The sequence below is a fragment of the Ranitomeya imitator genome, chromosome 5 (assembly GCF_032444005.1).
Source record: "Ranitomeya imitator isolate aRanImi1 chromosome 5, aRanImi1.pri, whole genome shotgun sequence".
In the NCBI taxonomy this organism is placed as follows: domain Eukaryota; kingdom Metazoa; phylum Chordata; class Amphibia; order Anura; family Dendrobatidae; genus Ranitomeya; species Ranitomeya imitator.
Genome location: NC_091286.1, coordinates 83,974,876 through 83,993,794, shown reverse-complemented (window position 1 = coordinate 83,993,794; position 18,919 = coordinate 83,974,876). Strand labels below are relative to the sequence as shown.

At 40.1% G+C, this 18,919-nt stretch overlaps 1 protein-coding gene across 2 annotated transcripts in view; it reads left to right on the top strand.

Moving 5' to 3' along the window:
* PAPOLG (poly(A) polymerase gamma) overlaps positions 1 to 18,919 on the top strand; it is a 79,518-nt gene that overhangs the window by 9,404 nt on the left and 51,195 nt on the right. For both annotated transcript variants that reach the window (XM_069768900.1, XM_069768901.1), the window contains exons 6-8: positions 5,134 to 5,187; positions 5,870 to 5,981; positions 15,386 to 15,475. In XM_069768900.1, the coding sequence (XP_069625001.1) occupies positions 5,134 to 5,187; positions 5,870 to 5,981; positions 15,386 to 15,475 (256 nt within the window). The remainder of the gene's footprint in view (positions 1 to 5,133; positions 5,188 to 5,869; positions 5,982 to 15,385; positions 15,476 to 18,919) is intronic.

Here is an 18,919-nt window from a genome sequence, read left to right as displayed (position 1 = left end):
TATGTTCAATAGTGATATATATATATATATATATATATATATGTTCAATAGTGATATATATATATATATATATATATATATATATATATCACTATTGAACATATATATATATATATATATATATATATATCACTATTGAACATATATATATATATATATATCACTATTGAACATATATATATATATATATATATCACTATTGAACATATATATATATATATATATATCACTATTGAACATATATATATATATATATATATATATATCACTATTGAACATATATATATATATATATATCACTATTGAACATATATATATATATATATCACTATTGAACATATATATATATATATCACTATTGAACACATATATATATATATATATATATATCACTATTGAACATATATATATATATATATATATATATATATATCACTATTGAACATATATATATATATATATATATATATATATGTTCAATAGTGATATATATATATATATATATATATATGTTCAATAGTGATATATATATATATATATATATATCACTATTGAACATATATATATATATATATATATATATATATATATCACTATTGAACATATATATATATATATATCACTATTGAACATATATATATATATATATATATATATCACTATTGAACATATATATATATATATATATCACTATTGAACATATATATATATATATATATATATATATCACTATTGAACATATATATATATATATATATCACTATTGAACATATATATATATATATATCACTATTGAACATATATATATATATATATATGTTCAATAGTGATATATATATATATATATATGTTCAATAGTGATATATATATATATATATATATATATATATATATATATGTTCAATAGTGATATATATATATATATATGTTCAATAGTGATATATATATATATATATATGTTCAATAGTGATATATATATATATATATATATATATGTTCAATAGTGATATATATATATATATATATATGTTCAATAGTGATATATATATATATATATATATATATATCACTATTGAACATATATATATATATATATATATATATATATATATCACTATTGAACATATATATATATATATATATATATATATATATATATATATATCACTATTGAACATATATATATATATATATATGTTCAATAGTGATATATATATATATATATATATATATATATATATATATGTATGTTCAATAGTGATATATATATATATATATATATGTGTTCAATAGTGATATATATATATATATGTTCAATAGTGATATATATATATATATATGTTCAATAGTGATATATATATATATATATGTTCAATAGTGATATATATATATATATATATATATATATATGTTCAATAGTGATATATATATATATATATATGTTCAATAGTGATATATATATATATATATATATGTTCAATAGTGATATATATATATATATATATATATGTTCAATAGTGATATATATATATATATATATATATATATATATGTTCAATAGTGATATATATATATATATATATATATATATATATATATATATATATATATATATATATATATATCACTATTGAACATATATATATATATATATATATATATATATATATATCACTATTGAACATATATATATATATATATCACTATTGAACATATATATATATATATATATATATATATGTTCAATAGTGATATATATATATATATATATATATATATATATATGTTCAATAGTGATATATATATATATATATATATATATGTGTTCAATAGTGATATATATATATATATATATATGTTCAATAGTGATATATATATATATATATATGTTCAATTGTTCAATAGTGATATATATATATATATATATATGTTCAATAGTGATATATATATATATATATATATATATATGTTCAATAGTGATATATATATATATATATATATATATATATATATATATATATATATCACTATTGAACATATATATATATATATATATATATATCACTATTGAACATATATATATATATATATCACTATTGAACATATATATATATATATATATCACTATTGAACATATATATATATATATATATATCACTATTGAACATATATATATATATTCCATATATATAGTCCAACAGAAATATTCCACCTGGAATTCTGCAAGCACCTTCTCCAGGTCCATCGGAGCACCTCCAACAGTGCTTGTCGGGCCGAGCTGGGCAGATTCCCTCTACACCTGACAGTTCTAAAGAGGGCGCTGTCATTCCGGGCTCACCTGCATAGGAGCAATCCAAGCTCCCATCACCATAAAGCCCTGATACATGAAGGTGAAACAGAAAAACCAGAACCCCCGGAACAGCCCAGCCAAACCCAACCGGAGCAGAACACCAATCACAACAACCTGACAAAAGCCGGAATTAGGAAGATGGCAGATGAAGGCCAGGAGAGGTATGTCAGTGACTGGAAGAATGATATCATCAGCTCACAGAAACTGACCATGTACCGGAGCCTACAGAGAGACTACAGACTGGCCCCATATCTGGAGAAACTCCCGGACCCCAGAGACCGCCAGATCCTGAGCCGATATAGACTCAGTGCCCACAGTCTGGCCATCGAATGTGGCCGACACAGGCAGAGCTACAAGCCCAGGGAGGAAAGACTGTGCCAACACTGTGACCAGGAGGCCATAGAGGACGAAACCCACTTCCTGCTACACTGCTCCAAATACTCAGCAGTGAGGGACACTCACTTCAGGAGACTCTCACATCTCTTCCCAGACTTCATCACCATGAAGGAGGAAGAGAAAACATATATCTTGCTGGGAGAAGAAGAGAGAGCGGTGGAGATAGCAGCGCGGTATGTGAGCGAATGCCATAGACTGCGAGAAAGAGAACTATGATGCCATGGACTATAGCCCCCAACCTGGATCTGCCCCATCCACCTTCCCTATGCCATGGACTATAGCCCCCACAATGGACCTGCCCCATCCACCTCCCCTATGCCATGGACTATAGCCCCCAACCTGAACCTGCCCCATCCACCTCCCCTATGCCATGGACTATAGCCCCCAACCTGGATCTGCCCCATCCACCTCCCCTATGCCATGGACTATAGCCCCCAACCTGGATCTGCCCCATCCACCTCCCCCCACAGCTCCTACCCAACATCCCCTCAGTCCCTATCCCTATTGCCTCTATACACTTGCTTTGGCAAAACTGATGTGTATTTGGTCCTGCCAATAAAGCTTCTTTGAATCTTGAATCTTGAATCTATATATATATATATCACTATTGAACATATATATATATATATATATATGTTCAATAGTGATATATATATATATATATATATATATGTTCAATAGTGATATATATATATATATATATATATATGTTCAATAGTGATATATATATATATATATATATATATATATATATATAATCACTATTGAACATATATATATATATATATATATCACTATTGAACATATATATATATATATATCACTATTGAACATATATATATATATATATATATATCACTATTGAACATATATATATCACTATTGAACATATATATATATATATATATATATATATATATATGTTCAATAGTGATATATATATATATATATATATATATATATGTTCAATAGTGATATATATATATATATATATATATGTTCAATAGTGATATATATATATATATATGTTCAATAGTGATATATATATATATATATATATATATATATGTTCAATAGTGATATATATATATATATATATATATATATAATATATATATATATATATATATATATATAATATATATATATATATATATATATATCACTATTGAACATATATATATATATATATATATATCACTATTGAACATATATATATATATATATATATATCACTATTGAACATATATATATATATATATATATATATCACTATTGAACATATATATATATATATATATATATCACTATTGAACATATATATATATATATATATATATATATCACTATTGAACATATATATATATATATATATATCACTATTGAACATATATATATATATATATATCACTATTGAACATATATATATATATATATATATATATATATATAGATCACTATTGAACCCGTTCTACATTTATATTGGTATATGGTCTCCATCCTGGTATGTGCTGCCCCATCCTGCGCCCCCATTCTGTCATGTGCTGCTCCCATCCTGCGCCCCCATTCTGTCATGTGCTGTTCGCATCCTGTGCCACCGTTCTTTAATTTGCTCCCATCCATATGCCCCATACGCTGCTCCATAATATATGCCCCGTATCAGGTGGCGTAAGTAACAAATAGCTGTGGCATGAAGTGCCACAGCCTCATTCCACAGCAATTTGTTACTTGCGCCACCTGATTCCTTTCCGCCGCCATTTTCTTGGTCCTCCTGCTGGCGGAATCGGCGCCTGCGCTTTCTGGCGCCATTTTCTTGACACACCTGCAGTGTCTTCAAGAAAATGGCGCCGGAAAGCGCGGACTGCGCCGATTCCGGCAGCAGGAGGACGAAGAAAATGGGCGGGGAATGGCGTATGTAACAAATTGCTGTGGCATGAAGTGCCACAGCATAATCAGGACGCAAATATGTGCACGGTGTCCCCCTGCTCCCGACCCCCCCCTGCTCCCGGCAGTCCGCGCCTTCCGGCGCCATTTTTTTTTTCCTGACACTCTATAATGTAACGCTAGGAGCGTCGCGCCTGCGCAGTCTATAAAGGCTTCGGACAGAGTGACGCTCCCAGTGTTATATTATAGATATATATTTTTATTAGAGTAGACATGTGGGAAATATTTAACTATTTTGTGTGACATGACTCTGATTTAAGGGCATACAAATTTAGTTTGAAAATTGCAAAAAAAAAAGTTTTTTTTCTTCCCACAATTTAACGCAAGTCATATTAAAGATACTTTACCACTATCATTAATTACAACATGTCAGGGGTGAAGGGGTTAATATACTGTACAGGAGGAGTCTTTCTGTTTTGCCTTATTCTTGTTTGTCTTGTTAGGCTGTCGAGGATGCTTTTGTTCCTGTCATAAAGTTTGAGTTCCTTAATATTGAGGTAAGATTGTGTAAATGTCCACATTGGCATGAGTTTGGCATTGTATCAACATGAAATACTTAAAGGGGTTGTCTGGTCTTAATCTACAAGTTTGCAGTCACTCCATGGGGCTGCAGACTTGTGGCTCCTCACATCACTCACACTGAGTAGATTCTCTGATACCAGCATCGGGAATGACCGTTATATGGCCTCAAGTATGTAATATATGCCTACCCCTGGCCACATCCCGACTAGACTTCTTCTGGCCTCGCTCTATATATTTGCATTGAGCGAGGCTTTGCCCATGTAGTCAGAATGTGGCCTGTAGTAGGCACATTGCATACTCTCACATGCGCACAGTGTGATGAAGTCTGCAGTGAAGGTGACTGGGGACTTGGAGTTTAAGACCGAACAACCCCTTTGGACAGAGTTCCTTGGTGAGTCAGTCTTTTTACCATGTATGTATGCTCTCATCATGACTCGATCCATAGTTCTCTGCTGGTACAGAAGGTAAAGGAGAGTGACATTATGTGCAGCCCTCAGCTCTGCATGTAGTGAATGGAAACACGACCACTTTGTATTCAGGGACTGAATATCATTGGAGCTCTGTCATTTGTTAAACTGAGCAGCCATCATTGAGTACCGTAAATTGCTTTTAAACCAATATAAAGTTACTTTTATTTTTTTTTCCCCATCCAAACAGATTGATTTGGTTTTCGCAAGACTGCCCTTACAATGTATTCCTGATAATTTGGACTTGCGGGATGATTCATGGTTGAGGAGCTTAGACATAAGGTGCATAAGAAGCTTAAATGGTGAGTGTGCTCTCGCTCCAGGGTTGTCAGTGTGTTGCACATCATCCCATCTGCGGTTACACAATTGTTTTATCGCCTCAGTGTTACCACAGAGGGTGGCATGGATGTCCGTGTTTATCATGAATATGTTATAGCCTAAATTCAGACAAAGCAGTTATGCGTTTTATAATTTTGGTCAATATGTGTGAAGTGACCATCGGCTTAAAGCGAACCTTTCAGCAGGATTTTAAGTAAACTACATGCCGTGTCAGGTTGGCAGTGTTAAACTGATTAAAATAATACCTGGGGTGAAGAAATCCATCTTGTGTTTCTTGTGTAATCAGTGTTAGAAGTTTTCAGTTAATGATATTGTCCGTCCTTCAGGGTGGGACTGTATTAAGGTTATCTTCCATCTCTAAGCCACAGAAACAAAAAGACCTGCCCACAGACAGCCCCAAAGTATAAACAGTCCCTCTCTATGATGAGGTACATGTTTGCTTTGGGGCGGCCTGCGGGCAGGTCTTGCCTTGGTTTTCCTGGCTCAGAGCAGGAGGATAAGACTCTGCCTACAGTCCCGCCCTGGAGCATAGCATTAACTGGATACTTCCAACACAGATTCCACAAGATGGATTTCTTCACCCCAAGTATCATTTTAACCTGTTTCCGACCTCAGACGGGATAGTACGTCCGAGGTCGGGTCCCCCTCTTTGATGCAGGGCTCCAGGGGTGAGCCCGCATCAAAGCCAGGACATGTCAGCTGTTTTGAACAGCTGACATGTGCCTGCGATAGCGGCGGGTGAAATCGCGATTCACCCGCCGCTATTAACTAGTTAAATGCTGCTGTCAAACGCTGACAGCGGCATTTAACCGGCGCTGGCGGCCGGAAATGAGCGCATCGCCAACCCCTGTCACATGATCGGGGGTCAGCGAAGCGTCAGAATGGTAACCATAGAGGTCCTTGAGACCTCTATGGTTACTGATGCCGGCCTGCTGTGAGCGCCACCCTGTGGTCGGCGCTCACAGCACACCTGCATTTCTGCTGCATAGCAGCGATCTGATGATCGCTGCTATGTAGCAGAGCCGATCGAGTGGTGCCAGCTTCTAGCCTCCCATGGAGGCTATTGAAGCATTGCAAAAGTTAACAAAAAAAAATGTGAAAAAAATGTTTAAATCACCCCCCTTTCGCCCCATTCAAAATCAATAAAAAAAAATCAAACTTACATATTTGGTATCGCCGTGTTCAGAATCATCCGATCTATCAATTAAAAAAAAAAAAAAAAAGGATTAACCTGATCGCTAAATGGCGTAGCGAGAAAAAAATTCAAAACACCAGAATTACTACTTTTTTTTTTTTTTTTTGGTCGCCGCAACATTGCATTAAAATGCAATAACAGGCAATCAAAAGAACGTATCTGCACCAAAATGCGATCATTAAAAACGCCAGCTCAGCACGCAAAAAATAAGCCCTCAACCAACCAAAGATCATAAAAAATGGAGTTGCTACAGGTATCGGAAAATGGCGCAATTATTTATTTATTTTATTTTTAGCAAAGTTTGGAATTTTTTTTCACCACTTAGATGAAAGAGAACCTAGACATGTTTGGTGTCTATGGACTCGTAATGACCTGGAGAATCATAATGTCAGGTCACTTGTAGCATTTAGTGAACCTAGCAAAAAAAGCCAATCAAAAAACAAGTGTGGGATTGCACTATTTGTGCAATTTCACCGCACTTGGAATTTTTTCCCGTTTTCTAATACACGACATGCTAAAGCCAATGATGTGGTTCAAAAGTACAACTTGTTTCGCAAAAAATAAGCCCTCACATGGCCATATTGACAGAAAAATAAAAAAGTTATGGCTCTGGGAAGAAGGGGAGCAAAAAACAAACTGATTAACCCCTTCATGACCTTGGTATTTTCAGTTTTTAACACTGCCAACCTGACAATGCCTATAGGTTACTTCTGCTGACAGGTTCACTTTAACTTTAATTCCATAAATCAATAGTACACATGAGAATACAAAACTTTGTAATATATCGTATTAAAGAAATCTGCTTCTTTCTCCTCCTGGACTGATGTTTCATTCTCCATTCATGGGTAAGAATGGTCTTAAGTGAATACAAATGTTCTCATTCCTGAGATACAATACGACCGTTGCTGCTCAAAGTTCTATGGAGAATTGTAACTTTTCAGGAGAACTTTATCAGGATATCAGTCCCTGGCTCGTCACCTATAGATTTTTTTAAAAGCATCAACAGTCATCTCCTTAATAGGGAAAAGCTGTCTTCACTGAACAGACTTTGTCATTGCTTCATGGGGGGACACCGGAAGCCAGTTCACATTAGTCAAAAGACGTTGGCTCCTCTTCACCAGGTTACACCTGTATACTGGATATCAGCTAATCTGTTTTAGTTGTTGTTACATTTTCTGGTTGTATTTTTCTCACCCTTGGGACTGCTTTTGGACATTCCATGGATTCCTGTGTTCCCCAGTGAAGTGATAGAGAAAAAAAGCTTTTGGGTACTCGCCATAAAATCGCTCAGAACCTTCATTGGAGGACCCATCACTCTCCCTCCTTTGTGCCTGTTGGGCCAGTGTTGTAATTATTGTTACTGCTGACTCACAAAATAATTAGCTTGGTTCAAGCATGCGGGTGTATCCTGCTGAGGAGGAGCTTTTTCTCTATTGCCTCATATGGGGACCATGCGGGTGTACCCTGCTGAGGAGCTTTTTCTCTATTGCCTCATATGGGGACCATGCGGGTGTACCCTGCTGAGGAGCTTTCTCTATTGCCTCATATGGGGACCATGCGGGTGTACCCTGCTGAGGAGGAGATTTTTCTCTATTGCCTCATATGGGGACCATGCGGGTGTACCCTGCTGAGGAGGAGCTTTCTCTATTGCCTCATATGGGGACCATGCGGGTGTACCCTGCTGAGGAGGCGCTTTTTCTCTATTGCCTCATATGGGGACCATGCGGGTGTACCCTGCTGAGGAGGAGCTTTTTCTCTATTGCCTCATATGGGGACCATGCGGGTGTACCCTGCTGAGGAGGAGCTTTTTCTCTGTTGCCTCATATGGGGACCATGCGGGTTTACCCTGCTGAGGAGGAGCTTTTTCTCTATTGCCTCATATGGGGACCATGCGGGTGTACCCTGCTGAGGAGGAGCTTTTTCCAGGACGTCATCCTGACAGCACCCTGGAGGACGTCCTCCTCCCCTTGCTGGGACAGGAAACACACGAGTTTAAAAGGTCAAGTCCCACCCACAGTCCTCAGTGTTTTTCCTGTCCCTGCAAGGAAGGGATGCACGAGTGAGAAGCTGCGCAGGACTTACCGAGCTCAGGGGGATCGTGCGGCTTGCCAATACCCTTCCCCCTGTCAAGAGGCTCAGGGCAGAAACCCTCCGGTGGGGGGTCCCTCTGCTCCAAAGACCAGGAGTGGACGAGGCTCCTGGTGGCAGCCGCTCCTCCCGGTGGGAGGCTCTCGGCTGCGGACGCTATCCACGCAGTGTGCGGCCATCCTGGGCAGCGTGGTATCCAGAACGGCGTCTCCCGGCAGGAAGTCGTCAGAACGCGTCACTTCCGGTCCGTCGGCATTTCGTTACCGCTGCTTCCGGTAACGCTGTATGTGCGGGGGAAAGCGTGCAGTGAATCACACAGCGGCAGAAGCGCTCCTGATCTGGCGCTGAGAGCTGCGGGGACCTGCTACCCTCATCATGGACACAAGCACTCCAACCGAGGAGGGGGTAAGTGCGCATGGCGCAAGTTCCCCTATCTATATGCAGAAGCAGGCTCACTCCAGTGCTTATCCCTTCTTATGTCATTTAAGGATAAGGGAAACCCCGCGGGTCCTCCTGTTCAGATTAAGAAATCCGGCAAGGCATCTGGGAAATCTGCTAGATGTCCCCTTTGTAATATGAAGCTTCCGGACTCCCATGGGAAATCTTTATGTGGGGACTGCACAGCTAAGGTCGTAAGGGACGAACAACCCACACTGCTGTCTGAGATGAGATCCCTTATACGCGAAGAAGTACAAGCTTCTTTGTCTACCATGGTGCAGAAATCCAGTCCTATCCCCACCCGTAAGCGGGCCAGACGGGAGCAGGACTTAAGAGAACAGGAGGTTACTTCTGAGGACAGGTCTAACTCAGAGGACTTCGTCTCAGAGGAAGAGGGAGAGCTTCCGTCAGGAAGCCAGGATTACCAAAGAAAATAACCTCTTCCAGGCAGAAGACACAAATGATCTGGTGCAGGCGGTGCGATGCACTATGCAAATAGAGGAGACTTCTAAACCACAAACCAGGCAGGATTTGATGTTTGGGGGACTTATGTCACGTCAGCAGTGTTTCCGGTTAGCGAGCACATTAAGGCCATGATTCTGGAAGAGTGGAAAGAGGCAGAACGCCGGCTGGTGTTATCCAAGGACTTTGAAGCTCGTCTACCTTATGAGCCTGATGACCTAAAACTATGGGACGAAGTTCCCAAAATTGACGTTCCTGTGGCAAAGGTGGCCAAGAAAACGGCCATACCTTTTGAGGACTCATCAAACCTGCGTGATCCTATGGATAGGAAGGCTGACCTATTGTTAAAAAGAGCCTGGGAATCTTCTGCGGCTCTAATAAAAACAAATATAGCGGCTACTTCGGTGGCTCGGTCTATGTATTTATGGATGGGTCAATTGGAGGAGCACCTATCCAATAAGACCCCGAGATCTGAAATCATAAATTCCCTTCCTATAATGAAATCTGCCACGGCTTATCTGTCTGATATGACTGCTGAGTCAGTCAGGTTTTCGGCCAGATGCAGTTCCTTATCTAACGCGGCTAGGAGGGCGGTCTGGCTAAGGTCCTGGTCAGGGGATAATGCTTTCAAATCTAAACTTTGTTCAATTCCCTTCTCAGGTGAAAGGGTTTTTGGACCCTTCCTGGATACCATTTTGGAGTCAGCCTCCGACAAAAAGAAAGGGTTTCCAGAGGAGAAATCTAAGAAGCCCCAGTCCTTTCGGAGAGGTTTCCCCTTCAGAAGGCAGTCTGAGTTTAGAGGAGGCAGATCCAATAGAGGATCTTATAGGGGCTCCCGTAGCCAGGGCAATAGAAACAGAGGTTTTTTTCTTCAGCCCTTCCTCAAAATCTAAATCGCAATGACGCCAGTCTCATAGGGGGTCGGCTCCGCCAATTTTCGCACAATTGGGCTCGGATCACTCAAAATCAGTGGGTCCTTCGGACCATCTCAGAAGGCTACAGTATAGAGCTCTACTTCCCCCCCCCCCCCTCCCCCCCCCGGACAGATTCATCAGTCCTACGGTAGTATCGCGAGACTCTCCCATGTTCACAGACCTGATGGAAATGCTCTCCTCAGAGGTCATAGTTCCAGTACCATCTCCGGAAATAGGCTTGGGACATTACACCTCCCTTTTTTCCATAATGAAACCGTCCGGCGAATCTCGCACTATAATAAATCTGAAACCTCTAAATGCCTGGGTCAGGTACAAGAGGTTTCGTATGGAATCCATCCGTTCGGCAATACTCCTAATAGATCAGAATGCTGTGATGTGCACTCTAGATCTAAAGAGTGCCTATTATCAGGTTCCCGTCCACCCTTCTTCTCAGAAGCTTCTGAGGTTTGCGGTAGTTCTGCCGTCCGGGACTTGTCACTTCCAGTTTCAGTGCCTTCCATTTGGTCTTGCCTCAGCACCTCGTATCTTCACAAAACTGGTGTCGGAGATTGTCGCTTTCCTAAGAAATCAAGGGATCAGAATAATCCCTTATCTCGACGACTTTCTCCTGGTGGCAAGAACGCCAGAAATTCTATCAGACCACAGGAACCGAACTATTTCAGTGATGGAAGAACTTGGTTGGGTCATAAATTGGCGGAAATCCGATTTGACTCCAGAGTGCAAGAAGACGTTTCTGGGAGTACGTCTGGATTCAATGAACAGAATATCCCTCTTACCCGAGTCCAAGCTGATTGCAGTACAGTCTCAGGTTTGGCTCCTGCTGGAGCACAGGGTGACGACAAGGACGGCCATGCGAGTCCTCGGCCTGATGACGGCCTGTATTCCGTGTGTAAGATGGGCTCAGTTCCATTCAAGACCACTACAGAAATTGATTCTTTCCAGATGGGACAGGAGTCTGTCTTCTCTGGACAGTACTTTACACCTATCACATCGTGTAAGAAGGTCTCTCCTCTGGTGGACAAAGCCAGAGAAATTAAGAAAAGGAGTGTTATGGTCCGCAGATCCATACGTAGTAGTTACTACAGATGCCAGCGCTTGGGGCTGGGGAGCTCACCTAGAAGACAGGATCCTTCAGGGGAGATGGCCGGAAAACGTCATCCACAGCTCCTCCAACTTCAAGGAACTATACGCGGTCTGGGAAGCTTTGAGAAGGAACCGACACATCCTGGAGAATCGTCATGTCAGGATAATGTCCGACAATGTGACAAGTCTCTTTCCTGAAACATCAAGGAGGTGCGAAACACCATGCGCTTCAGGAACTGACAGAGAAGATATTTCGTTGGGCAGAAAGATCGGTCCTTTCTATTTCAGCGGTTCACCTGGAAAGCTCCCAGAATGTTATAGCGGACTATCTCAGCAGAAGGGAGGTGTCTGCAACTGAGTGGGAACTCAACCAGGACATCTTCCAGGACTTATGTCTTTGCTGGGGAACCCCCTGTATAGACCTATTCGCAAGCAGGAGAAACTCAAAGGTCTCAAAATTCTTCTCTCTGAACCCGCGGGATCTTCCGGAAGGGATAGATGCTCTGAGCCAGGATTGGACGGAACCTCTCTCGTATGCATTTCCCCCCTCTGGTGTTGGTTCCGGCTGTTCTCAGAAAGATCAGAGGATCGAGCTCTCGTCATATTGATCGTTCCATACTGGCCAAGAAGTTGGTTTTCCCTTCTACTAGAGCTAGCAATCGAGAATCCAGTAGAGCTCCCTCTCAGAGCGGATATAATCCACCAGGGTCCGGTATTCCACCCAAACCCAGAGAAGCTCCATCTCTCGGCATGGATCCTGAGGGGTCCATCTTGAAGGCTAAGGGTCTATCAAGCCAAGTAATATCTACTATGAAGTCTAGTAGGAAGCCTGTTGCGTCAGCAATTTACTTGAAAATTTGGAGACTGTTCTGTCTGGAGGGTGGCAGGTCTGAGGTTACGGCAAGCACTCCCGACTTACCCAGAATTTTAGATTTCTTACAGGCTGGGTTTGACAAAGGTCTTAAACCAAGCACATTGAAGGTGCAGATCTCGGCACTTAGTTCTTTCCTCGACTATCCCCTAGCGTCACACCCGTGGATAGTTAGATTCATCAGAGCTACCCAGAGGTTACGCCCCACTATCAGACATATGTCTCCTTCTTGGGACCTTAACTTGGTCCTCAGATTTCTCTGCAAAGACCTCTATGCGTCAGTAGATAATATGCCCATTTCCATTCTTACACGTAAAACGGCGTTTCTTGTGGCAGTAACTTCGGCTAAAAGAGTGGGGGAAATTCAGGCCCTGTGTACTAGGGACCCATACCTTCAAATTAGAGAGGATTGTATAATTCTTAAACTCGACCCCTCTTTTATTCCAAAAGTAGGAACAACTAAAAATAGGAATCAAGAGATTGTGTTACCATCTTTCTGCAATAACCCTGCTAATGCTAAAGAAAAGGTCCTTCATTCTCTGGATGTCAGGCAGGCAGTTCTTGACTACCTGGCAGCCACCAATACTTGGCGCATCGACCCAAACTTATTCATTTTGTATGGGGGCAAGAATAGGGGTAAAAAGGCCTCTAAGGCCTCTATTGCTCGGTGGATCACGTCCGTGATCTCTGAGGCCTACCAATCTGAAGGGCTCTCTCCTCCGGAGGGTCTCCATGTACATTCGACTAGAGGGATAGCTACTTCTTGGGCAGAGAGGGCAGGTGCCTCTCAAGAACAGATTTGTAAGGCCGCGACATGGGCTAGTGCCAATACCTTTTGCAAACACTATAAACTTGATGTTTTATCTGGTCAGCATACTGCATTTGGGAGAGAGGTTCTCCAAGCGGTTATCCCACCCTGAGGAGGTGCTTTGGTACTCTCCAGGGTGCTGTCAGGATGACGTATTGGAAAATAGGTATTAAGCTTACCGTTAATTGTTTCCAGGAGTCCATCCTGACAGCACGGGTAGTTCCCTCCCTGTATTATTATATGATGCATGGTATTCTAGCATGTTTGTAACCTATTCCTAGCATATGATGTAATATGTTCCTGGTTATAATGTGATATGTTTGTTACCATTAAACTAAGATTTTTTTCTGCATTTCCTTGAGGCGGTTCTTGTTACAACACTGAGGACTGTGGGTGGGACTTGACCTTTTAAACTCGTGTGTTTCCTGTCCCAGCAAGGGGAGGAGGACGTCCTCCAGGGTGCTGTCAGGATGGACTCCTGGAAACATAATTAACGGTAAGCTTAATACCTATTTTCTCTATTGCCTCATATGGGGACCATGCGGGTGTACCCTGCTGAGGAGGAGCTTTTTCTCTATTGCCTCATATGGGGACCATGCGGGTGTACCCTGCTGAGGAGGAGCTTTCTCTATTGCCTCATATGGGGACCATGCGGGTGTACCCTGCTGAGGAGCTTTTTCTCTATTGCCTCATATGGGGACCATGCGGGTGTACCCTGCGGGGGAGGAGCTTTCTCTATTGCCTCATATGGGGACCATGCGGGTGTACCCTGCTGAGGAGGAGCTTTTTCTCTATTGCCTCATATGGGGACCATGCGGGTGTGCCCTGCGGGGAGAGGAGCTTTCTCTATTGCCTCATTTGGGGGCGGCCATGAGGATGTACCGTGCTGAGGAGCTTTGTTTTCTGCCTAGTGTCAGCCTCCTGATGGCAGCAGCCCTACATCCATGGTTTCTTATGTACCCCCAATGAATGCTCTGAGATTTTACGGTGGTACCAAAAATCTTTACCCATGAATTAATGGTGAAAGATCAGTGTAGGAGATGAAAGAAGAAATTTAATTTGAATAAATATATTGAAACGTCTTTATGTGTACTGTTGATTTATGAAATAATTAAAATGACTGTCTTTAACACTGTCTGCTGTGAAGATGTGAACAGTGCCAATGACTGCGCATGACCCACATATTTTATTTTAACTAATATATTAAGTTCACAATACCAGTCCGTAGTGCCGGCATGCGCAGACTGATCATCGTTGCTCATTTCCCAATGCCTAGGTGAAAACCCCCTCAAATTCCCCCCAAAGTTTATTTTATTTATTTTTGTTGGGGAGGGGGGGGGAGGGAATTCTGATTGAAACCCCAAAGCCAAGGAATAAATGGTGATTTTCTGCATCCCTTACACAGGGTGTGTTTAGCGTAATAGATCTGGTGTAGTGGGCAACCACTTCTTCTGGTGTGATGCTATCAGGTTGTGGTCTCTTTACAGGTTGCAGAGTAACTGATGAAATTTTGCATTTGGTGCCAAATATAGAAAATTTCAGGTTAACGTTGAGAGCCATTAAGCTGTGGGCAAAGAGTAAGTATCGAAGCTATTAGTATTATAGAGCATCTTTCTATTAATAATGCGATGGGGTGCTGATAACTTAATTAGGGTTACGTGTTTAGTCTTGTGCTAGTCACTATAGAATACTTACAGGGATTGGCCAATACTTTTAATCATTTAAAGGCCTTCAGTTCAATCTCGAGCCATGGCGACTTGAGCGATCTGTAGGACGACCGATCATGTGCAACCAACCCTAGATAGGACGACCAGGGTGTGTATAAGTGTATGTATGTAGTGAGGATAATATATAGATAGATATATATATAATATATATATATATATATATATATATATATATATATATATATATATATATATATATATATATATATATATATATATATATATATATATTGAGAGATATATATATATATATATATATATATATATATATATATATATATATATATATATATATATATATATATATATATATATATATATTGCAAGTTTTAGTTTCTCTTGCCTGTTAGTGCCATGCTGTGGGCTAAAACCCCCCTTGTCTTTGTGTTCCTGCAATGTGTGTAGAAGAGGTTTTATTGCTTCCAGCTCTGGGAGCAAAGGCATTTTTACGATCGGTATAGCTGCATGGACAATGGTACCAGCTGAAGCTGGTCTGATCTCTTTTAAAATATGAGGCTCTTTGTCCTAATCTTGTAAGATTCTGGGCCACCGATTTGGGCTAGGAAAATAAGTACATATTTTTAAGGTCCATCGGCAGATCTATCAACCACTGTAAGCATGAGCCTCTAATTCCAACAGATAAAAATGTACGGATTTCTCCGAAACTGTGTGTCCAGACTAGGACAAATTTGGTCTCATTAGAAAGACAATTGTAAAATAAGAAGAAAGCTGGGTGTGTTATGATTCTGACATGTTTGGTAACGAAAATACGAGACTTATAAGAATTAGAGTTAAATTTGGTAAGTCTGAAGAGCGAACGGACTGGGTAAACCAACCCCTTTTAGTGATGTCACCAGGCTGAGCTATAAGGGTATGTGCACACGTTACGAATTCTCTGCGGATCTGCAGCTTTTTTTGAGGTGCAGAAACGCTGCAGATCCGCAATTGATTTACAGTACAATGTAAATCAATGAGAAAATGCTGTGCACACTTTCGCGGAAACGCTGCGGTTTAAAAGAAGTAGCATGTCACTTTTTTGTGAATCTGCAGCGTTTTTGTACCCATTCCATTATAGAAAACCGCAGGGGTAAAAAAACGCAGCAAATCCGCAAGAAAACTGCAGCAAAAACGCACAAACGCTGCGGTACCGCACAAAACGCAATAAATCCGCAGGTGCGTTTTCTGCCAGGAGAGGCAGAATCCGCACCAGAAATTCCTAAGCCTAATCCGCAACGTGTGCACATAGCCGTAGTGTTATGCCAGGCACCCAGCAGTAAGTTTTTACTTGAGGAGCTGTTCCTATCCAGACCTCCTGATGCTCTGGGACATTTGGGGTTCCGCCTACCAGCATGGTTTTGCCTGAAATGAACTGAGAACATGTGAGGTTTTTACCTTTTCTCATTTAATCCCTTTATTTTATAATTACCTTGTACATATTTTCAATTGTCTCCTATTGTAACATCCTTATATACCTTTGTAAACACTGCCTTAATCTTTCAGAGTAAAATATTTAATACTAGGTTCGTTCTCCTGCTCTAAAACGTACCTGTCACGGATCCCTTCTCCGTGGAGTCACTTATTCGTCACGTGCCTGCTCTCACACGTGACTTGGGGTTGTGCCTGCAAGGGTTAATCTATCTCCCCGCTCACAGTCCAGCATTCAACCTCTGTCCTATGCTGTAATGGGAGCATAAATCACAAACCGACCCAGGCCACACAACCGCTCATACGCGCTGCCCCCACTCCTACACAGGCGATGAGTCCTGGAACTAATAATACTAATAAAAATATGTCTATCACTCATAAGGCTCACACACCTTTTGGCTATGGTTTCTTTAGAACATTCAAGGTTCAGCTTGTTAAAGTTTTATACTTTAATAGCAAAAAGTTAAATGCTTACAATAAGAAAAAGGTATAAAAATATGATAATAAAAAGACATACAACTTACGCAAACCATGTCAAAATAAACAGGATAAACTTACAGAAATCATCTAACTGGTAGTCTGCTTTCTGCTCCCTGAGGACGGGGGGGGGGGGGGGTGAATGGAGTTGTGGAACACATCAGCTTCTCAGGCTGCCCTCACATGTGAACACAATTCTGTCTGCAGCCTAAATTTATAACTTTGGTCTGAGGTCAGGTTTCTAGACCGGCCACTCAGGCCAATATCATAACTGCTGCCTGTTTGCTTGGACCACGGGCGCACCCCCAATGAATATTATTTCTCTTGTGGAGAGGTTTTCAGGAATAGATTACCTCAGGCCGCAATTTAGCATCTCCCCTCCAAAACCTCAGAGGTGTCAAGTGTTCCTTTGTTCTTGGCCTTAGCCAGACCTCCTGTTGAGATCTGGAGACAGACTTTCTACTAGTTCCAAGGAAGTACCTATTAACACCTAGGTGTGACTTGCCTTAAGGACAGATGCTACATTATCACTAGTCACACATATATCCCTAGACATATGGGTGTGTGTATATAATATATATATATATATAATATATATATATATATATATATATATATATATATATATATATATATATATATATATAAATATAAATTTTTCACCACAGTACCCTAAGTCTTCTGAAGGGAATTACGCTACTGTTTTGGGTTGGCTTCAGACCCGTTTAATCGAAGCTGGTGGCAGCATACCATGTGCTGTGCCTTTGTGAGTCGTCGTAGCGACGACGGCGTTGATAATTATTGTTCCTGCCTGAGTGGGAGTAGTTATATCGCCTCGTTGCAGCGTGCCCATTAGCCAGTACATAGCAGGCAGCCTTTCTGGCAACTAATTACCCTAGGTGCAGTACCTAATCTGACCTGAGGGTAAGGGGGGCACCAGAGAGCTGCAAGTTCAAGCGGAACTGTAAAGCGGGATATACATAAATCCCTGCAGTTCGTGGTATATTGAAGAGCAGTGGGATAACTAAAATAAGCCCCTGCTGTAAACTAAGAGGTCAATAGCCTTGTGTGTGTTTTTTCATCACATTGTAGCAGTGGAGGGATAACTAAGATAAGCCCCCCTGCACATGTGATAGCCGTCTGTTGGCCTCACGACTATGAAAATTGTACATTCACACTGAAGGCATCCAAACTATGAATAAACACGTGGAATTATATACTTAACAAAAAAGTGGGAAACAACTGAAATGATGTCTTATAGTCTAGGTTCTTCAAAGTAGCCACCTTTTTGATTTGATGACTGCTTTGCTCACTCTCATTCTCTTAATGAGCTTCAAGAGGTAGTCCTTGGGAAAGGTTTTTACTTCACAGGTGTGCCCTGTCAGGTTTAAA